This window comes from Leucopleurus acutus, assembly GCF_964270905.1.
Source record: "Leucopleurus acutus genome assembly, chromosome: 14".
NCBI lineage: Eukaryota > Metazoa > Chordata > Mammalia > Artiodactyla > Delphinidae > Leucopleurus > Leucopleurus acutus.
The window spans coordinates 77,326,521-77,349,814 of record NC_139156.1 but is presented as its reverse complement, the minus strand read 5'-3'; the positions used below and the strand labels follow the sequence as shown (position 1 = coordinate 77,349,814).

Genomic DNA, 23,294 nt, shown 5'->3' with positions numbered 1-23,294 from the left:
TTGCATGCTTCTTCCTTATTATCTGATGTTTCTCTGAGGTTACATAATATCTTGCTGCAGACCGTCACCTCCTCACTGGTTCGTGCAAACTTCCATTCTTATCCAGCCTTTGTGAGTTATTTGTTTGCTTGTTTATTTATTTTACAGAATTTATTGTGGCTTCAGAGGGTCCCTGTGCAGAATCGTATCACCGAGGGTGACCCTTTTTCCTCCCAGCTCCATTCATTCCTTCCCCCCATCCCCCATTTTAGAATAAGAAAATTTCCCCTTTTGACCCGGGGAGAGGTCTCCCACCCTTATCAATGTTCCTCAAGGTCTGTTTCTATCCCAGCAACTTATCATGATCTATTTCTCAAAAAGTCAGCTCTCATTCTCTAAGAAATATTCTAAAAAACTCAATTTCTCCATTCTGTGCACGTGCATATCGAGTATATCCATTTACTTCACCAAAATGGGATCGCAGTCTCAGTATTCTTTTATAGCATTTGTTTCCACTGACTTCTGTACTGTGGACATCTTTCCTCGGCAGTGACTGTAAACCTTCATCAGGCTTTAGTGGATGTACTCCACCCTACTGAAGGGATGTGTCATCATTTATTTAGCCCACACTCAAGCTGTTTCCAGTGCTTTGCTATTATAAATAGTGTTAGAATGAGCTTTCTTGTATTTCTCTGTATATTTTTCCATTACTTTAGAAACTCAGCTGATTTTTTCATGGGTAACTTGCTGAATTATAATAAGTCGCACACTCTGTTTATTTGGGAAACATACTCCGCACGTGCACACACATGCACACACACATTCATAATGCTCAGGAGGCATTCTGTTTGACTGAGTTCAATTTTCTTTTGATTAGAAGTACATACAGAGTCTGCCGAGATCATCTGTTTCATGTGACTTATGAACAGATTTCCTAATACATTTCTGTCTCACTGGAGTATTGAAGCCCCACTTGAGTTAATGCTAATGCACTGCTGAATATGGTTTGTAAATACCATCCTTGTATAAGACTTTGGGATCTGCTTTCATAGGTAAGAGTTCCCTCTAGTTTTCCTTTTGTTAAAAATTTTTTATTGGAGTCTCATTGATTTAAAATGTTGTGTTAGTTTCTGCTGTACAGCAAAGCGAATCAGTTATACATATACATATATCCCCTCTTTTTAAGATTCTTTTCCCATTCCCTCTAGTTTTCTTATATCATACTGTCTTTGGTAGGCACTGATATCAAAGTTATACTGTCTTTGTAGAAAAGTAGGGAGGTTTTCTTTCTTTACTTTGGAACAGTTTATTATAGAAATGACTTAATTCTTGAATGTAAAAAAAAAGTTTTTGGTCTTTGACATACTTCTCAATATTACTCGTGGTTTGCTACTCTATTTAGATTTTCTTCTTTGGTCAATTCTGGTGAAAAAAGATATATGTGGAGGCCATCCTCTTTCCTAAATGTTCAAAAATTCCAGTACAGAGATGTATAAAGTGGCTGTGTTTATAATTCCTTTTTCTTCTTAACTTTGTTCTTTTTCTCTTTTCTTCTTGATTAATGTCGTTGGTATTTAGCTTATATTTAAAAAAAGAATCCTTAACCATACTGATAATCATATTTCAGTTTATTACATAGATCACTTCTACTATTTCTAACATATTAATTTCTGCTTTTATTACTCTCTGTTTTTCCTATTCTAATATTTTTGATATTCTTTTTGTATATTTTGAAAGGAGTGTTTAGTTAACATTTTTCACCATTACTTAGCGATTAAAGTGTTTAGTTTATTTTTCCTTAAGTACAGTTTTGACCATCGACCATTGATTGTATAAGGTAGCATTGCTATTTTTGATGTTTACTAGATATTCTAAAATTGTGGTATTGATTTCCTCATTGACTAAAAAATTATTTAGGAGAGAGTTTAAACTCTTATGTAGGTTTTATTTTTGTTTCTGCTTTTCTTACTAATTTCATATTTCGTTACATTGTTGTCAGAGAACATAGTCTGTACACCATTTCTGTTTGTAGTAAGTTTAATGAAGTTTTCTTTGTGGCTTACTGTATGATTTTCTTAAACGTTCCATGGTTTATTAAAAGGGTTTATTTGTGTGTTATTAGTTTCTTCAAGAATTACCGTATCTCTAACATTTGACCTCTAGAAAATAGTTAATATCTTTTATTTTAAAAACCAGAAGTCAAAATTAAAGGAGTGGGTTAAATTTTAAACAAATGAAACTACAAAGGTTCAAAAACTTCACCGTATACTTTCCCCCAGTTGCTGCTGTTCTACAGATGTTCCTACAGGTTAAAATTAGAAGTCCCACTGAGCATATAGGACTCCTCATTCCTTTACTACACCTCATCCTTGACACACTTGTCCCTCTGTGTGTGTGTGTGTGTGTGTGTGTGTGTGTGTGTGTGTGTGTGTAGCTGGTTCTTCTTGGTCCCAGAGCTGGAAGAGAGCCTAAGTAATTGAATACATCACGTTGTAATATTTGTACAAATGTTATGGGGGCTCCATTCACAAAAGAGCTTTTCTTATGCAGTTGCAAGAACTGAAGCCTTCCTGTCTTTTCTGTCATTATTTCTTTTCTTACTTTCAGGCCAGGTAACAACTTTTTGGGGGAGGAAAGAGGAAATGTGAAGGAAGTCTTTAAGTTTAATTGAACTCTGTTGCTACAGGGTCTCCTTTGTTTTGCTCTTAACAAGGAGATGAACAGGTGGTATTCTCAAACTTCAGTTCTTCAGACTGTTTCCTAGCACTACCAGATTTTAAATAGTGATTTTTCTTATAGCAACATCTTTTTCACATTAAACATATTTTTTATATAAAAATCTCATCAGCCCTTTATAAAGTTATACAGTTTCTGAACAATCTTATGGGTATAAGAGTAGAATTTACATAAAATATTTACCACATTTGCTTTGAAAGAAGTGAATGATTTAGAAACAATAAAAGTTTTAAATTGAGTATATCAGTTGGGTTGAAAGAGATCCTAAGGGTCACATAGGAATTTCATGTAAGATGGGTTATTTGGTCAAAGAAGTGTAGAAAAACACTAGGTTAAGCAAAGTTAGAATAGATGACTTTATTGCAGGGGTTAGTTCTTAGAGTCTTTAATGTGCATTGTGAATCTCTAAATGGAAAGAAGAGATACAGGGGGAAAAATGGTTTTCAAACTTACTAGCCCTCTGCCCTCCCACCCTCTTTTTCCTGTAACATTTAATGGTATCTCTTTGCATGTCTGTTGTAGTTACCAGTTCTACCTCCTAGTGTTTTGTGCCACATTTTCTGGTAAACTGATGTTATCTTAACTTCTTCATTATATAGGTGAGAAAATTGAGCTCTAGGGAAATTAAATAATTTAGTCTTACAGCTAATTAAAAGAAAGGCGTATTAGAATCCAAGTGAGGAAACTCCCAGGACACTGGTTTTTCCATTACCCTTCATTATGACTTTCCAGTATGAAATGTTACTTTCTCAAAATATAGTCCTTCTAATAAGCAGTGTTTTTTTCAGTCTCCATGAATAAATATCAATTCTTTTTTTAATGTCTCAGTTTTTGTGTATGTATATATGTGTGTATTTGTATGCGTTTTAGGTATAAAATAAAGGTATTTTGTTTTCGATCCAACATTTTATGGCTACTATTAGCTTACTTTGGTTTTGAACTAGAAAATCACGTAACTGTGAAATCTGCGTTTTGTTTTGCAGCGGCTCTAATTAGAGGAAATCGTAAAAACTGTGCTCAATTTTCTGGCTCCCTCGACTGGTTAATCAGCCGATTGGAAAGACTGGAAGCTTCTTCTGGTATGTTTTCCACTATCTCCTTTTTATGATATATTTTTCCTGTTTTTTTTTTTTTTTCTATTTTATGTCCCTTAAGACAATAAAAACTGAGATTCAGTGCAATGTAAACGTTTTCCTTTTACTAGGTTAGAAAGTTTTCTGATTGCTAAAATCATTGGAATTTTCATTAGTTATTTCTGAAAAGCAGTCTAACCGTATCTTCATTTACATTTAAAAAAGAATGAAGTTCCGAAAGCCACGGAAGAGCCAGAATTCCCATTACTTTTCAAATCAATCATTCCTGATGTACTAATACATTAGTACATTACAGTACCACACAGGTAAAAGGATTGGTTTGGGTGAATTGTTTTTGTTCTTTAAGTGAATTGAATTTGAAAAAAAAGGATCGGTTTGGAATTCACATTTTTAACTTGTGTTCAAATGATTATGTGGACAGGTTTGGAAAACAAATTAGTTTTCCAAATCATGTAGCACAATAGTTTATTTTAAAGGGATTTAATAAATACCAATAAACAGTCTGCATCATCGTAAAATAGCTAAAGGCAATAAATCTGATACGTCTGTCTCTAACAAGTATGTTACTTCTACGTTGTTGTGGAGATGCACCTGTGCTTACCAGGCCTGCCTGAACTCTGGCACCGCAGATTGCCTCAGGGACACCCCAAACTGAATCTATTGCTCCTCCATCTGTTTCCCTAGTGTTCCGTTAGCTGCCCTTCTATAGCACTACTGCCCATTTCTGTTACTTATTTTTCCTCTCCATCTCCTACATTAGTAGTGAACTCCTTGAAGGTAGGGCCTCGGTTTTATTGATCTTTGTATTTTCTGGACCTGCCATACCATCTGGCACTTAGTAGGGGCTTAATAGTATTTGTTGATTGAATGAATGACAGTTTGAATTCACTTAATAATATACCTGTCAAGACAGAAATAATGCCATGACTTTTCATGATGAAGACCCATTCAGGGACAGGTTTGTTGGAATTAAATGGATAGAGAGGTAGAAGAACAGATAGCTATGGTCAAAGGAGGTTACTTGTAAGTCACAGAGTGAACTTTCAAAGTTTAAGATTCAGGAACTTAAATCTAAGTTAAGAGAAATTTGAGTAACAATGAGTTCTGAGGCATTCCTGGATTGTTGGGTGGCAAAAATAGAAAAGGAGATGGTTGAGGTAAAAAAGGTGCAAGAATTATGAGCCAAGGGTTTTCAGGGTATCACAGCATGAATGAGGTGACTATGAATCAATATGGAATATATTCAGTAAGGAAAAACTGAATAGCTACTAGGAGGAAGTGATCAAATAGTAGTAAGATGATGGCGGGGATTGCAAAATGGATAAATTCTTGGTTCAAAGCATCTAGAATTGTTGGAAAGCTCCCGTAGATACAAAAAGTATGCTGGTCTCTTTCCCTGGCCCAGGGAGTATCTGGAAAGAGAAAGGAACAGAGCAACCTTCAGGATGCAGTATGAATTCTGGACAAATCAGCTGCTTCACTTTTTTAAAAATGCACAGCAAAAAAAGCTCAAAGGAAAAGAGGAGAGAGAGAGAAGGAAAGAACAGAGCAGAGCATCCTTTAAGCTTGTTACAGGACCAAACTTGGGTTCGTTCACTGGGGTGCAGTAAAGCCAGTCTACCGACACTGGGCTGTGGTGAAGGAAAGTGCAGCGTTGATTGCAGGACACCAAGCCAGGAGAATGGGCAGCTCACTCTCAAAAGACCCAAGCTTCCCAGTGGCTTTCAGGGAAGGCATTGTGAGGGAGAGGGCTGCAGGGTGTGTGATCAGCTCATGCACGGGTCTCGGATTGGTTAGCATCAAGGTGAAGTTTCAAGCATCATCAACCTTCTGGTTTCAAACACTGTTGAGTGTATGCACTTGCGGTCAGCAATGTTCATCTGGTTGGGGTCCGCTTCCTATAAAAACAGTCTAGGAATGTGTGTTGGGCCTCTATCTGTATCTTTCAGGGAACTGGGAGTTCTGTGATTCTGTGTGGCAGATTTATAGTCTACATTGTTACTAGTTTCTGGGCCCAAGGCTGTTCTTTGTTTCTGCATCTTCGCATTTCCTAATCTTGAACTCTTGAGCCAGACTTTTGAGACTTAAGGGAGGCCTGGGAGACTAAAGCAAAAGCCTTTCACTTCAAAGGACAGGGACACAGAGGCTTGCATATGGTTTCAGGCTCAGCCACACGGAGTCCAATGTTTACAGTCTTCAGTTCAGTCAGTTACACGCACAGTTCCAATGGCTACACATCGCTACTTGCTATGATCATTTCCCAATCCAGGTGTTGGTCGCAGGCATTTCTACTTAAAATAGAGGACTTGTGCTCTGAGAGAGCAGGGTGAAAGTCAAGAGTAGGAAGGACCCTTAGAGAATGCTTCACCTAACATTCTCACTTTGGAGGAAGAAAATTGAGGCATAGAACCTTGAAACGACTGCTTTGAGATGCTAGAATGAATTTTTACAGCCAAGATGAAAACCAGCTCTCTCACAGTCAGGCTTGAAATATGTTCAGTATACCTTGTAGCCTCCTAGTTTTTAAGTATCTAAAATTTTTTTCACTGAACAGGTTTCTCTGCTGTAGCTACATTCTTTTAGTGACCTGCGTTTTTTCCCTAGAGGAAATAGAATGTTGCTTAGTTTTTAAAAGAGACAGTAACAATAAGGACATGCATATATATGTATATGCACACACAGAAATAATATAAATGTATTTCAATCATGCTGTATTGTTTACTGAGTGCTTCCGTATGCAGCATCTTCGTTTCTCTCTATCTGGGATTGCTGAATACACACTCTCCTCTGCTTGTCAATCTCCCAGCTGTACGAATAGCTTCTGTGTCTGTATATGAGCAGCAGAGCAGAGCTGGGGGTCTACGAGCTCTCAGTTGCCTTCAGAAAAGGGCAATGGACAAAACTCAAAATAAACTGGTGCAAACTTAAGTAGAAATCTGATGAAGACATGAAAAGAGTCAGCAAAAGGATGTGTTAGGGAAAAAGCTTACCTTAGTTTGGGTTCCACCAGAAGTAGAGCTTGAGACAAGGGTCGAAGGGCAAGTTTATCTGGGGCGTGAGTGGACATGAGCCAAGGTAGAGAAGGGGCCAGAGAGGGTGCGTTGATAAGCAGGTTACCGCCGTGGGAATCTGGCGCTACTTGGGGGCGGGGTGATTCTGCGGACCTTTGCCTTAGAGCTATCCCACCTGAGCGGCGAGGGGGGTGGAGTGTTAATAACCAGCTTCTCATTGGTTGGTGCTGCCCTCTGGAGGCGTTAGTTCTGGGGCTCCTCCGGCTACCACTGTGGTCACAACAAATCTCGAAGCAAAGAAATGCAGATGCTGGCAGGTGGAAATCAGGCAGTGTTCACTGAATGGAGAGGATGAGAGTCTGACCAGGGCCCCGGCAGCATCTGCTACCCAGCCAACTGCTCTTTCACTATATGATATAAAGAGGCAGCTGAGTTTTTGGTTCACATTTTGCATTATCTAAAGTTGACCAGTATCGCTGCTGCATAAAGCCTTCTTAGAATATCTGATCAGTTTTTAAGAACAGCCACTATGAATTTCTTGCGGGGCAGGGGAGATAAATCGGACATTGGCCCAGACTTCATGTGTGACTGTGTCTCTGGGCCAAATTTAATTGAAAAGACAAAAGACTTGTATGAGCAGGTACACTGATTGAGTTGATGTATTTCCGAAGGCTGGGTGTTTCTTTAGGATGTTCTTAACCCTTGAAATACTTTTCGAGCATTTCAAGAGATGGCTAAGAACAGTCCGTTGGTCAGGAGGCTGCATGTTTTTTCTAAGTCTTATTTTTTACACAGTCTATTCCCCCAGATAGTTTTGCAGGGATCAAAATGGCCTTCTTAGGGATTCCTGCCAATTCCTCCCACTCTTAGCCAGTGCCATGAATGAAGTCCCTCTGGGGCTAAGCAGGATGAGGGGCTTTGAGTGGTCGTGTGTTGCCAGAGCTTTGCGCTCATGTCCAATCCAGCTTTTGCTACCTGGAAACATGATAGTTTAAAGCTTCCAAAGATGGCACAGCTATTTCTTGCAAAGCATAAGGTCATCATTTTTCAAAGGGAAAAATCTGTAACCAGTGGAATAATTGGTCCCAGAATCTTGTGTGTAGGAAACTCTTCCACCTTAGAATCTACTTAGGTGTGAGCAGTTGAGTTAGAAAGAATATGAGTTCACAGGATATTATATGAGATCCACTGTTAGGGATGCAGAAATCACAGCTAACCTTTTTAAGTGATACCAGCAATTCATACAACACTAATGCTAACGGAGAAAGGGACAGTGTTCTAGGAGATAGCCATGGAGAAGGCAACTTTAGCTCTTGATTGAAAGCTTTTGATTTTGCAGAAAGTCAGCTATGTTAAACCCAGGAGTTTATGTACCTGAACCTTATAAGAAGCACTAAATCAGAATTGTGATGATACTGGAGACCTTTTCAAGAAAATCTTTTATGATAGCTGTTGGGATCAACATGTGTTTGACTCTGTAACCCCACACCATAACCATCCCTTTGCATCCAGAGATTCACCTAGAGCACATTACAGTGATGGGTGTTTTTAATGATGATCTTGGGTCATCAGGATATATAAATTATGTTTAATGCTGTTGGGTCACTTAAGACAGGGAAGCAGAGAATACATTTTTCAAAGATATCCCCTCTAAATGTTTGAAATCATGTGTTAGAAATTAAAGGTTACTAATTTATTAGTTAGCTAAGGGGCTTCCCTGGTGGCACAGTGGTTAAGAATCCACCTGCCAATGTAGGGATCATGGGTGCAGCGCTGGTCCGGGAAGATCCCACGTGCCGTGGAGCAACTAAGCCCGTGCACCATAACTACTGAGCCTGCTCTCTAGAGCCCGCGAGCCACAACTACTGAGCCCGCGTGCCACAACTACTGAAGCCCACGCGCCTAGAGCCCATGCTCCGCAACAAGAGAAGCCACTGCAACGAGGAGCCCGCACACAGCAACAGAGAGTAGCCCCCGCTCGCGGCAACTGGAGAAAGCCCGCGCACTGCGATGAAGACCCAATGCAGCCAAAAAAAAAAAAAGAATAAAATAAATAAATTAAAAAAAATAATAGTTAGCTAAGACCCTTGTCAAAATTACTCACTTTTGAATGATGCTAGAAAACTTAGTATACAGCCATACTTCTTCCTTTCTCAGTAAAGTTTTAAGTTATAGCTGGAAAGAAAAAAGAGGGGACAGAGGTCCGGATTTGGAGGGCTTCCTGTATTTTGAAATATCTCACCAGCAATGTGAAAAATGAAGAAAGAATTCCCCCAAAGTAAAGTCCAAATAAATGAGAACATTCTTTTCTGAATGCAAACATGATCCAAGTCGCTAGGTTATCCAAAATCTGTGTCCTTTTCAGAATGCTTTTCTAAAAATCCGTGTGTGGGATTGATGGCAAATTACATTTCTAGAAAATGGTTCTTGAACAAAATCTTCGACTGTCTCATATTTGAGAAAAAAAATTTAGTGCGTTGCAACATAGAATTGATTTTATAATCATTTTCTATAGTTACCATTGAACCACGTTACTAATTTCTAGCAGTAGACATTAAAGTGTGAAGGCTACCGGAAGTGACCAGGCTGAGAGCATCCCTGGCTTTTATAGAGAGATGGCTTTGTAGGCCGGGGCTTTAAACCCCAGAAAGGAGCATGATATACAGAGGTGGTCTCCCTAGGCTTTAATTAACCAGCCACCTGAATATTTAGATGAGAAACATGCGAAAGGTTGATTGCCCAAGGGCAGGGGTCAGTTGGCACCTGTTTTGGTCACTTCCCTGACCTTGGAGGGCTGTAGTGCTCTCCTGACATTACTCCACACTGGCCCCAGTGGCCTGGGCTGCTGCTGCCGGTTTTGCAGCCAAGGGCAAGCACTTGTTTTATGGCAACCTTACGCTTGTCTCGCCTGTCCTGGGTGCCTGGTCTCCATCCATGCTGCAGTTGCCACCTCCCACCAATTGGAGAGAGCCTTTGTCTCCCAGGGGTTTTCTTGGGCGGTTCCTGGAATTCATGTTTCCATCCTGCTTCCTTAGACTCTCCACGGTTGGTTTGGAGATGGGAGTGTTCCCCACTTTTACTTATTGTATTTTTCTCAGCGCACGGCCCTTTAGGGTGGCATTCTACAAAATCCTGGTTAGCGAGAGGAATAAAAGAGGAAGTCTTGTCTCAGAGAAACTATATTATCCAGGGAGGGCTCACTTGAGAAAAACTGCTTATTAAAAACAAAACCACAACCACAGTGACCTCTGCATTTCACCTGGTCGGTTTCTAGTCCTCTTCAGTTACTGAACTTGTGTCTCATTGTCATGGACAGAACTGACGTTTCAGTGCTTTTTCGTTTTTTTCAAAAATTTTATCGGAGTGTAATTGATTTACATCAGCTCTTCTGCTTTGCTGCTGATAGATGACTGTTTAATGCCAGTGTCTCGTCTGTTTGAGTTTTGCTCATGCCATTCTGGTTATTAAATATTCTTTAGCGTCATCTTTGGTGAAATAATTACACTGTGTCACTTGCAGTATGGCTCTATTTCATGCTCTTTCCCTTCATGATAGATGCCCCTCTGATGGGGGGAAGCAAATGATGATGTGCAATTGTATTCTTCTAATACCATGAGGGGGAATAATAACCCTTTCATATAAATAGACCGGCTCAGTTGACAGAGATTCGTAGAATTTCTGAGGTGGAAGTGATTTTGGGGCGTATCTTAACCCGGCTAGCCTTCTTGGGCATCACTGCACTGTGTCCCCTCTTTCTTTGGCTCTCTTGAATCACATTACACATGCAGTTTCGAAGTGAATGATCTAAAATGCTACTCTCCATCATGTGACTAAGTATTTTGAAGGTCTCTGCCAGTACTTTCTGATATTCTCTGGTCGGAAGCACTTGCTCACCCTCCTAAAACTGTATCCACTTTTAAATGCATTTTTAAGCTGTTCTTTGCTCCGTGCATATTGATATATCTCAGGACTGCATACCATTCTGCACTTAACACCCTATCTGAGATTGTGGTTTTTCATTAAATAATGTATCGTGTAACTTTTCTCCTTCCCCTGTTTTCACACTTGCCAAGTAGCAGAATTAGTTTATTCTATCCCTTTGTATTTGTTTCTTTCGTGCTTATCGGAAAGAATGCCCCTGACTTGTCCTCATGCTGCAAGAGAACTTTCAAAATTGACATAAAGCTCAGGCAGATGCTATGATCATTTTACATTTCTGCCCAAAATAATTTTCTCAATAAATATTTGCTGCTTTGAGGCAAGTATCTTTTTGAAGAGTTGATTAATCTGTATTTCTCTTGTCCTGGAGAAATCCATCTTGAAGATGCCGAAATGTGTAGATCTTCTAAATATTTATTTAAAAGGCATTAGAGCACTTAATTACATCTGCCAGAATTTCTATAGATACTCATATTTCACAGAGAGACACAGTTGTTGGATTTGTATACATTTTAATGACTGTATTGTGTGGCCAAGGAAATCTTAATTTAGGGCACTGTGCTGAGAACGTCAAATGTATTATTTCACTGGATTCCCCCAGTAACCCTATAAGGTATGTTCCATTATAATTTCCATTTTATAAATGAAGAATCTGAGGATAAGAAGCTCAGAGGTAATCTTTTTAAGATCAAAGAAAGTAATGGAGTTAGAATTGAACTTGCATGGTCTGTAAACTTGACAAGAGCAGCGCTTGTATCAATTTTTGCTCTGCACTTTACTCATACCCAGGACCTAACACTGAGAATGGCCCATTTTATGTACTCAGTGATACATGAACAAATAAATGAAAAAAAATAAATAGCAAGGTAAGATTGGCTTAAAGTATTGATGGTGTCTTGTCTGGCACTCAGCACTTCAGAGGCCTTGAGACATGACAATTCATACAAACATATTTATAGAGCATAAAATTTCTAACATTATTATTTAACTCTGTTGTATCATAAGCTGCCTTTAATTGACATTTTCTTTTCTTCTTTTGGCTGTCCTTTAACTTCTCTAGTTTGTCTATCTTTTATAAATCATGGCTCCCTGAACTGAAGGCAGCAAACCATCAGAGGCCTAACTAAGGCAGGATGGCACATTATAATTACATTACTCATTTTATGTGTTTTATTTCAGCTTATTTACCATGGGAAACTTTGGATTCATGTTCATCTTCCAAGAAAATGCCCTAGGTCCAACTTTTTTGTTTTTCTTGCTAAGGCATTCCTAATATTCTCCCTTTCTGTATATGAATAACAGTGCAACAATACCTTTACCTTGACTGACTTCCAGTTTTATTAATTTTCCTCTCATTTTCCTATTTTTGTCAAGTTCTGTTATATTTTAATCTCATTCCTGTCACTTTTCTCTCCCTCTCAGCTTTATGTTAGCTCAGGATTTAATGAGACCATTTTCTTCTCTAGCCTCAAAACCATTATTATAAATTATAAGTATATGCCATTATGTGTTTTCCCAATTTGGCTTGTGACCATAACTCTTAAGATCATTATTTTTAAGCCTTTATATGTTTTAATATTGATGTCAATTTAAATCATTTTTCTTTCTCTGTTTGAGTGAGATACAGAAACCCTATTTAGGGTGACTTCTTTTTATTTCACAAGTTAGCCCTCTGTTACGGAAAGAAAGCAAAATTTGTATTACTTTTTTTTTTCTTTTCTCCCTCTCTATTTGTTTTAAAAAGTGAAAAAAATAAATTTAGCAGTTCATCTCACACTGAAACTGAAATGGTTCCTTGAATTCAAATTTATACCCATAAAACGGTAAAATAACAAGTTATTCCTTTCTCAGCGCTTCAATCTGTAACCTGCAAAATTCACTGTAAATGTTAAAAAAGATGTGTTGTAATTATGCTAAATACTGGTTCATTATTCAACTCCTGCTGTTTGTTCTGGGTGAGGGCCAACTGAGCTCCCAACCAGTTCAAACTAGAATCTTCTGCCATTTCTAGTTCCATGTTCGTGCCCACCCATGAAAGAAGGATGGCTTGGATGGGATATGAGTTGTGACTCATTGGCAGTTTAGTTTAAATTAGTGGAACAAAACAACAGATGTGTGTCTGTACAGAACCCTCTCAAATGCACAGGCCCAGGTACAAATGCATCCCTTTACACCTGTCATATTCTTTCTTTCATGGCTTCACATTTGGTGTGTACCCCAAAAACCTCCCAGACTCCTCGGACGTTTAGTCAACATGGCGCTAGCTGGACTTGTCTTCTGCTCTCTCTAACCAGTGATTATTTGCATATTTTTCTTTTCTCATAATGGTGATAATATCATGAGAAGGGATTCCTGTCCACCAGGAGTGCTTTATGTCTTATTTTAGCATTCGTAAGGTTGTAAGGCTACTTGGTTAATCTTTCACTGTGTTTTCGGCCCAACAGCCCTGCTGTCTCAAGACAGAAAAATTTTCTGCCGTTGAGTCTCCTTGCCCTTCTTGCTCTCTTACCGCAGTCCCAGATATACTACCTTAACTAATTTTATTTTAATAACTAACCTTTATTTCATTTCTTCCTGCTGATCAATAAATATTTTCCCTGAATTTTTCTTCTAATCAGTGTTGTCCATTCGGCATTTCCCTACCTTTTCCTATTTTTTAATTTTTAGCCTCTGTTTAAAAAGAAGCAAGCATATTTATGATGTTTCCCTGTTGATCCTTTTTATTTCACTTTATTTGTCTTTTGTGTTATTTTGTTACAACCATAAAATAATAGCAGGTGATCATATAGCACTGCTCGGATCCGGGCCCTGTTCTAAATGCTTTCCACATATTCTCACAACAGACCCCCAGGGTGGGCACCATTATTGTGTCCGTGTTAGAGACGAGGACACCGGAGCATAGAGAGGTTAAGTAATGTGCCTAAAATCTGCCAGGACTGAAATCTGGGCACGTTGGCTTTAGACTGTGTTTGTAACCAGTACATAAAACAGCAGAATACTAGCGGTATCTTATTATTATATTTCCTCATTAAACCTTGTAAATATTGAGTAGACCAGTCCCTCTGTTAAAAGCATGACAGTCTACTGCATATCTTGTTGCTGCATCCGGAAACAATCTCCCATAACCTCTATAGATAGCTTTGGTCTGCTTGTTTCACATTTGTGCGTTTTCATGTTTTTTTTTCCCTGTCATTTCCCAGTGTCTTTCCCCCAGTCTTTTTACTTGTTGTGTCACTTTGTTTAAATTTCATTACCCAGGGCGAAAATAGAAATTTCCTTATTTCCTTTTGCCTTCAGTGAGCCCTGGGGACACTAATAATAAGGTCTGACCAAAACGTTGCAAAAAATCTTAACTCCTAGAAAGAGAGAAAAGAAAAAAGCAGGCTGTGGTTGGAATAATTTGGACTTCATGGTTTCTCTCATTATAACTGTCACTGATCCTGCAGTGGATACCACCCTTCTGTGTGTTTTGCATGTGCCCTGTCCCCAGTGTTTCCTTAACTAGGGAGCAGTGTGATTCACACCAGTTAGCGCCAGGTTGAAGCCTCCCTGTTTGCTCACCACTAGCTTAGCCCAAGGGGTTTCCATGCTGAAATCTTCAGCTGAGGCCATGGACTCCTTCCGGAGTTGCTTGCAGTAGAGATGTAAGTGATAATTCCTTTCTCTCAAATCTGAATCACACCCATGTTACCCCTAATGCATTGAGAACTAGGTTCCATCTAAAACTACACCTACCTCGGTGTTCTGGGATTAGTTTAATTTTGTTTTATTTTGCAAAACTCTTGTGACTATAGGTGAGAAAATAATGTCCTGGGGGGATTGACGTTGTGCTTTCCAGGTCAATTGGTTCTCCTTGTTGTCCTGTGACCACACTGGGAGCACAAGTACCATGGCTCTACTCTAGCTTCTCATTGGCCTTCTGTGCTGGAGTGGCTCCAAGTCTGATTCTATTCACTCCTTCTCTCAAGTGGACAAGGTTCACCAGGGAGCTTGTGCCTACTTGGTCTGAGGTGAAATCCCCAGACTAGATTCCTCCTGGTAGGTAAAGTCAGACCAAATACAGCACTTCTGCTCTGTGGCTTGTTTCCAGTTTTTCCATACAGACCCTCAACAAATTTTGTCCAACCGTGGACAGCCCTGGGCATGACCCGTGAATAGAAAATAGCACAGTCAACTTTGACCCCAGATGGAGAGCTTCCCCAGTTTGGGAAGCCAGGTAACAAACGTGTAAGTCTATCGATAAAAAGCAAACTGGGCCATTGTACTTTGATTACAGAAAACAAGGTGAGGAACATTCTCTACCATCCCAGCACTTGGGTGCTCCCATTACCATTAAGTTCTTTCCAGCCATTTTGTTATATCCTCAGAGATTTTTTCTTGCTCATGAGAATATAAATGATTCAGAAAGTTACAGCCATAAAAGTTTTAAGGCAAATAGCTGAATGTTGCTTGTATTATACGTATAATGCCTTGCCCCTCAGTTCTGCATTAGGCACAGTTAAATCAGTCCCTGCCCTTAAGGGCTCATTGTCTCATGGGAGATTGAAATGAAAGTAAATAATTTTAATAAAATGCGATCAATACTGCAAAGAAGGAATAATTCATCCCCGGACGTTAGTAAAGACTCAACAAGTGAGGTGACTTTTTGCCTTTGCAAGATGGTTCAGATTTTGCAGTCTCAGAAAAGGAAAGTGTGTTGAAATCTGAGATTAATATGCACGAAGGGGGGCTTCCCTGGTGGCGCGGTGGTTGAGAGTCCGCCTGCCGGTGCAGGGGACGCGGGTTCGTGCCCCGGTCCGGGAAGATCCCACATGCCGCGGAGCGGCTGGGCCCGTGAGCCATGGCCGCTGAGCCTGCGCGTCCGGAGCCTGTGCTCCGCAACGGGAGAGGCCACGGCAGTGAGAGGCCCGCGTACCGCAAAGAAGATATATATATATGCACGAAGGGTTGAAGGTGAAGGTGAGAAAGATCCTACCAGCTCCACCAGGCTTTTGCAGGCCTTGTTTACTGCTCATCCCCGTTGCTTGAAACAGTGCCTGGTAGGTACTTAATAAATTTTTATGATTAATATTTAAGTAAAAGTATGTATTCATCATTCTTTGTAGGAGGAAGTGGTGGGAATTGAGGCAATAAAGGAAGGTTAAACCATCTAGAAGAGGGACTGACATGCTTTTAACGTATTGTTGAATTTGTTTCGGTTATATTTTGTTGAGGATTTTTACATCTGTGTTCATCAGGGATATTGACCTGCAATTTTCTTTTCATGTGGTGTCCTTGTCTGTTCTTGGTATCATAGTAATGCTGTCCTTCTAAAATGAGTTCGTAAGTGTTCCCTTCTCTTCTGTTTTTTGGAAGAGATTGAGAAGGATTATATTAATTCTTCTTTAAATGTTAAGTAGAATTCATCAATGAAACCAACCTGGACTTGTGTTTGTTGGGAGCTGTTTGGTTACTAATTCAATCTTCTTACTATTAATCAGTCTACTCACAATTTCTGTGTCTTCGTAATTCAGTTTTGGTGTATTTTATGTTTCTAAGAATTCATTTTTTAACGTATTTCCCAATTTGTTTCTGTGGTATCAGTTGTACATCTCCTCTTTCATTTATTTATTTGAGTCCCTTCTCTTTTTCTCTTGGTGAGTCTAGCTAAAGGTTTGTCTGTTTTGTTCATCTTTTCCAAAAGCCAGCTTTTAGTTAAATTGACCTTCTCTGTTGTCTTTTAGTCTCTATTTCATCGATTTCCACTTTGATCTTTGTTATTTTCTTCCTTGTACTGACTTGGGCTTTGTTTCTTCTTTTTCTAGTTTGTTGAAGTGTAAAGTTAAGTGGTTTATTTGAGAATTTTCTCATTATAGGCATTTATCACTGTGAAATTCTCTCTTAGAACTGCCTTTGCTGCGTCCCATAAGTTTTGGTATGTTGTATTTCCATTTTCATTTGCTGCTCTGTTTTTTCTTTTGATTTCCTCTTTGACCCACTGGTTGTTGAGTAACCTGTTGTTTGATCTCCACATATTTGTGACTATCCCAGTTTTCTTCTTGTAACTAATTTCTAGTTTCTTACCATTGTGGTCAGAAATGATGCTTGATGTGATTTTAATCTTCTTAAATTTATTAAGACTTGTTTTGTGGCCCAGCATATTATCTATCCTGGAGAATGCTCCACGTGTGCTTGAGAAGAATGTGTTTTCTGTTTCTTTTTGTTGGAATGTTCTGTATATGTTAGTTCAGTTCATCTGGTCTAGTGCGTCATTTAAGGGCAATTTTCCTTACTGCTTTTCTGTCTGGATGATCTATCCATTGATGAAATTGGGCCATTGAAGTCTCCTACTATTATTATACTACTATCTGTTTCTCCCTTTAGGTCTTTTTATATTTGCTTTATATATTCAGTTGCTTCTATGTTGGGTGCATAAATATGTATAAATATGATATCCTCTTGTTGGATTGACCCCTTTATCATTATATAATGACCTTCTTTGTCTCTTATTACAGTCTTTGTCTTAAAGTGTATTTTGTCTGATACAGGTATAGATAGCTATCCCAGCTTTCTTTGGTTTCCATTTGTCTGAAATTTCTTTTTCCATCTGTTCTCTTTCAGTCTGTGTGTGTCCTTACATGTGAAGTGAGTCTCTTGTAGGCAGCATATAGATGGGTTGGTTTCTTTATTTTTAGAGAGTATGCCAAAACCTGTCGGCATCTAAAAGAGGAGGATCTCAGAACCTAGATTCAGGCTGATTGAAAGCCAGACCCTCAGGCAGCAGCCTTTAAAATATGCAAATATACCTCATTCAGGGGAAGACTGGGAGATGGGCATTTCTGTCTGCTCTCTGTGCCAAATCCTGGGGTGATAGCTAGGTAAGAACTGTTTTTTTCTTTGCTACTGTCCCACTGAAGCCTTGAACATAAGCCCCACTGGCACCAGAGCCAAGCTGTCAAGGGATGTGTCCTTTGGTTCACAGCCATAAGAGCCGGTGCGTCAGATATGTACACAAGCTCCTTTCTCAGAGACACCGATGATCTGGGGTCTCGAGATGTGTGGGCCAGACCAGAAACCTTCCCCTCCAGCCAAAGCTCCAAGACAGCAAATAAGCCTTTTTACAGAAAATTGGGGGTGGGTTTCAGTTGGCTCTGTTTGTTCTGTGCCCGGGGTAGGGTGTTATGCTTTCGTGGAACACACGAGCACAGGCCCTGCTGGCCATCACAGCCAGGTGATGAAGGGGCGTCCCTGTGCATCAGGGCACTAGGTGTAAAACACTGGGGCACCAGTCATGCACAGAAGCTCCCTCCAGGACATACCCACGAGCTGAAGCAAGTCAGTTGGGGAGCACAAAGGTGGTGCCCGCCAACCTCCATCTCTGGAGAGAATTTCAGTTGGTCCCCAGATTTGTGTTAAATTAGATGCCTGCCCCTCAGGCCAAAGCTTTAAGGTAAGCAAATAAGCCTTTTACAGAAAGACTGGGTACTTTTGGCTGCCTCTGTGCTGGGCCCTGGGGTAGGTGAGTTCCTGCTGCCCCTTTAGGGACTTTTTCTCAATTTGCTATAGCTTCATGGGTCTTGTGGACGCAAGCCCCATTGGCTTTCAAAGCTAGGTGTTTTGGGCTCTTGCTTTCAGGTGCAGGTCTTAAAGTAGGGGTGCCAGATATGGGGTTCCAAGCCCTTTGCTACTCAGGGAGAAGCTCGGGGTTGTGAGTTACTTGCCGATTGTGGGTTGCTGCTTGGGAGTGGGGTTTATAGCGAGATTGTGGCTCAGCCTCTCCTACCTGATTCAGTGTGGGGTTTTTTGTTGTGTTTGCCTGATGTATAGGATTCACTCAGTAAAGTTTTGCGTTTCTTTCAGAGGGAATTGTTCCATATATAAAGGTAGATGTGATGTATTCTTGGGAGGAGTTGAGTTTAGAATCCTCCAATGTCACTACCTTGAACCAGGACCTAGAAATGTTTCTTACTTTAAGAGTTAGGTGTGCTCTTATCATAGAGTGTGTGTAGTAGTGTCATAGAAGTACAGTTGACCCTTGAACAACACAGGGTTTGGGGGTGCCGACTCTCTGGGCTGTTGAAAATTCATGTATATCTTTACAGTTGGCACTGTATCCACAGTTGCACATCCACGGATTGAACAACTGTGGATCACGTAGCACTCTGGTATGTATTTAGTGAAAAAAAAAATCCGTGTGTAAGTGGACTTGTGCAGTTCAAACCCATGTTGTTCAAGGGTCTCTCTCATAGTCGAGCAATAACTAGCACTGACATTCTGAGATAATAACTTCTGGTGTTTTTATTAGTACTGCAACTATGTAAATAAGTATACTTTACATAGTTGCAGTCCTAATATATATCCAATTTTGTATTTACTCTTAAAAGTTTACATTATACATTATGCATTTCTGTGTTATTAAAATTTCATGAATCATTTCTATAAGTTTATTAAACTTATCAAAATGTTTTGTCTTACTAGTTTGGGTGGGTGTTTATTTTACACTTTGTAGCATCTTCATAATTCTTTCATTCCGATAATTCTGTTATGATCTACCAAGTTATACAATTTTTCTTTGAGACTCTGACCATAAGTGTTCTGCACTGTTGCCATTCCTGGGTCTCACTCAGTGAATTTAAATTTTAAATGTCAAATCATCTTTAGTCAACTATTGCCACTTAATATCAAGCACTGTTTCTCTGTCTCATTTTTTTTACCTAAGTGTTTGAGGCATATATCAGTATGATTTAAATATATACATAAAGCAGTCTAGCTAGTTTTTATTTTTGAAAATGTCTCTTCTGGTGTTTCCAATTGTTTTCCTTTAGGAATTTCTTGCTATAAAAAGTAAAAGCAGTTTATTTGCAGTTTATTCCAACCGTTAAAATTAAAAATAGTTTCCTCTGACTTTTTATCATCGGCACTAGAGGCAGTAGTTCTTTTCATCTAGGTGTTTATTTGTTGGCTCTGACCTGGTCCCACTGAAAAAAAAAATTTAATGTTAAACCCAAAACTCTGAAACCCTTCCATTAGAATAGACTGAATATGAGAAAAATCAGAGATTTATTTTCACATTGCCATTCTTGCATTTTGTGATAGGTGCTGTTATTTCCAAAAATCTAGTCTTTAATCTTTTCTGATATATTTAGGTTTATGAATGCTGTGGGCTTTCGTGAATGTTTATTTACATGAAAGATTTATTTTTCTTGATCTTCTACTTGTTTTTTTCTTAATGATTATGTTTTATAGCAGAGATTGGCGCACTCTTTCTGTAAAAGGCCAGATAGTAAATATTTTAGGTTGTGGGACTATAGGACTTTGTTGTTGCAGCCACTCAGCTCTGCCTTTTTAATGCAAGAGCACCATTTGTATTATTTTGTATATTTCTCTTGTTTTGGAGACTAAGAAACATTTTCTACTGTAAACCTCCAGGAAAGTGAAATGAGCTCTATTAGTTACAATGCACTGCTGCAGGGTCATACTTTTAGTTCCAAGAAGATATGTGAACAAACGTGCGTGTAAACACAGTACAACTTTATTTATAAACATAGGCAGCCACGTGCTCTATAGTAATAAGTAATAGGGAGAAAACAAAAAACCAAAAACATCAGGATAACATATGACTCATCTATTAAAAATGCCTTTCCCAGGACTTCCCTGGTGGTCCAGTGGTTAAGACTCTGCTCTTCCACTGCAGGGAGCGTGGGTTCCACCCCTGGTCAGGGAACTAAGATCCCACATGCTGCACGGTACAGCCAAAAAAAAAAAAAAAAAAAAAAAAAAAAATGCTGTTCCCTTTCTGTTGTTTTAATTTCTTATAGCTTGGAATGATGGGGTTTATTTTATTGCTTACCTTTTTAATAATAGCAGAAATAGTTTCCATACCCTTATATAAAAATCTTCTTTAACTTATCCATCAGCCTGTTGTATTACTATTTTCTGCTCTCGTTGATTTTTAACAGGCACGGATTGTTGGAATACAGCAACAGATTTTGAACCACACCAAAAATTAACTTACCTTTTGGGGCATTTTTTCATTGAATGTGCATTTATATTTCAAAACATTAAGTCATTGGTGAAGAAATTAGTATTAACAGCCCTTGTCTTGGTTTGGATCAAGTGTCAATTGTGACAGTAATAGTGAATTACTTCTATACCGTACCATTTGTAAACCTGAGCATTTTACATTTCTTTTCCAAGAAAGTGATCTCCCTTTGAAATGAATAAACCTTTCTACAGGGTTCCTCTGGGACCCTTCTCAATACTCTAAGAGATGTCAGACAGTAGCTCTCAGACAGAGATCACACTTTCTAAGTGTTATGTCTAATTGCTACAAATGAACTACATTCTCATTGTTGACAAGGCAGGCTTGCTCTGAAAAAATAAATATACGTGTACCCATTTAGCTTTCCAAGTTCACACTAAAAATTCTGATAATGAGACTTATTTTCTAATTTCTGTTTTAGACTTTAAGAAAAGATGTATTCCATTTTATCTTCTCTGATAGCTAATACCTAAAAATATTACCCTTCTTTTTCAGGTTTTGTATATTTCTATTTATTTTTGTGTTAACTTGTATATTTCTCTTGTTGTGCAAACCAAGAAACATTTTCTGCTATAAACCTCCAGGAGAATGTAATGATCTCCATGGGTTAGGATGCATTATTGCAGGGTTATGCTTCCAGTGTCTAGAAGCTTCGTAAGCTGGCCCTAACCTACCTGTCCCATCCCCTGTTGGCTTTGTACCCCAGGCGCATGAGGTATGCCCCCCATTCAAGACTTCATTCAGCACTTTACCGCCATCTTTTCCTGTCTGGAAAATGGCCATGAATGAGTTCTCTGTGGCCCCACTTAAATGTTGCTTTCTTTCATTTCTCTGCAGGCAGAATTACCTGCTTACTCAGCTGAACACCATATCTTTGCCTTGTCCTCACTCGACATCATCTTTGGTTATCAGCCCTGTGTTCCAAACACCACCTGTCCCCTATCACAGGTGCCCTGTGATATTATGCATTATGCCCAAATGCATTGAGCACATAATAATTATATTATGTTCAGTCAACACCTGAATAAACACATAGAGAAGAGGAAAGCCACTGATCATTGTAGATTGGTTAATCATATTTCCCCCCTTTCTTTGTTTTCTCTTTAGGTATTCTTGAAGTTTTACACTGTGTGTTAGTAGAAAGTCCAGAAGCTCTAAATATTATTAAAGAAGGCCATATTAAATCCATTATCTCACTTTTAGACAAGCATGGAAGAAATCACAAGGTAAGTGAACCATTTTATTGCCAGAAATAAATTCTGGAATAACTTTAAAACTATTTTTTTAAAAGATAATTTTTAAAAGGTGTGTCAAATTTTTCGTGAGTGTTTTTCACCTTTTCATTCCAATCAGGTAATATTGCTTAGTGCTTATGCATAGCCTCAATGGGAGGCTGGAGCAGTTCTCAATGTGTGTATGAAGGAAAGTTGGAAAATAAGTGGACACGTGGCTGTAATGTTTAAAGTGACTGGGTCAGAGGTAACTGGAGGAAGTGTGTTTGTGGAAATTGCTGCTGACACTTGAACCTGAGAAGGGAATGAGAGTCTGAAGGTGGCTTCTCTTTTCAGGTTCTGGACGTCTTATGCTCCCTCTGTGTTTGCCATGGGGTAGCAGTCCGTTCTAACCAGCATCTCATCTGTGACAATCTTCTGCCAGGAAGAGACCTGTTACTGCAGACACGCCTTGTGAACCACGTCAGCAGGTAGGTTCAGCGAGCCCGCGACGCCAGATTGGTAGCATAACAAAAAATGCACGTTCTAGCTTTGTTGCTAAAACATCGTACAGTCTGTTTGTTTGATTAGAATCTTTTACATATTTCCCCAGGGAAGAGTGTAGGAATTTTTTCTACCCATCAGATGAGATAACAACAATAGGATGACCCAAGCAAAATACACATTTATTACAAAAAAATGTATAAGAGCTCTCAGTCACGTTCATATGTAGCCGAATTGTCATTGTCATCCTCAGGAGCAGGCTGACAATGATACAGGGATATAATTATATATAATTATGTTTTACATCTTCTTAGAACATAACTAAAAACACTATATCCTTCACTACCAATGGTGAAGTGCCTACTATGTATAATAAAGACATTGAATTCAAATGTCCAAAGTATAATAAATTCTACAAATAAGCAATAAAACTACATTTTCAGTTAGGTGTACCTTCCAAGGTATCAGACATTCATTGGGTACTTTGTCCCAGCCACAATGCCAGGTGCTTTACAAGTATTCTACGCTGCTTGTGTTTGCACAAAGTGTTATTGTTATCTACATTTTATAGATTGAAATGTTGGAACTGGAAATGGAACTCAGGTCTAACTAACTCCAGAGACTGAGCTCTTCACCACCATGTCATAGTGCCTTCCATATATAAAATAATAATAATAATTACAACAACAGTAATAAATACAGCTTATAATTAAGGAACTGTTATATGTGATAGTGATAACTTCAGTACACTGTGTTTAGCAGCTGTCCAGGAAATACTTGCTACTTCACTCTGGTTCAG

The 23,294-nt window shown here is 39.0% G+C and overlaps 1 protein-coding gene across 2 annotated transcripts in view; it reads left to right on the top strand.

The window, feature by feature from the left end:
* Nucleotides 1-23,294, top strand: part of RYR2 (ryanodine receptor 2) — a gene marked incomplete at both ends in the record, with an annotated part of 711,173 nt that overhangs the window by 374,169 nt on the left and 313,710 nt on the right. For both annotated transcript variants that reach the window (XM_082854592.1, XM_082854593.1), the window contains 3 exons: nt 3,699-3,794; nt 21,888-22,006; nt 22,349-22,482. In XM_082854592.1, coding sequence (XP_082710718.1) covers nt 3,699-3,794; nt 21,888-22,006; nt 22,349-22,482 — 349 coding nt within the window. The remainder of the gene's footprint in view (nt 1-3,698; nt 3,795-21,887; nt 22,007-22,348; nt 22,483-23,294) is intronic.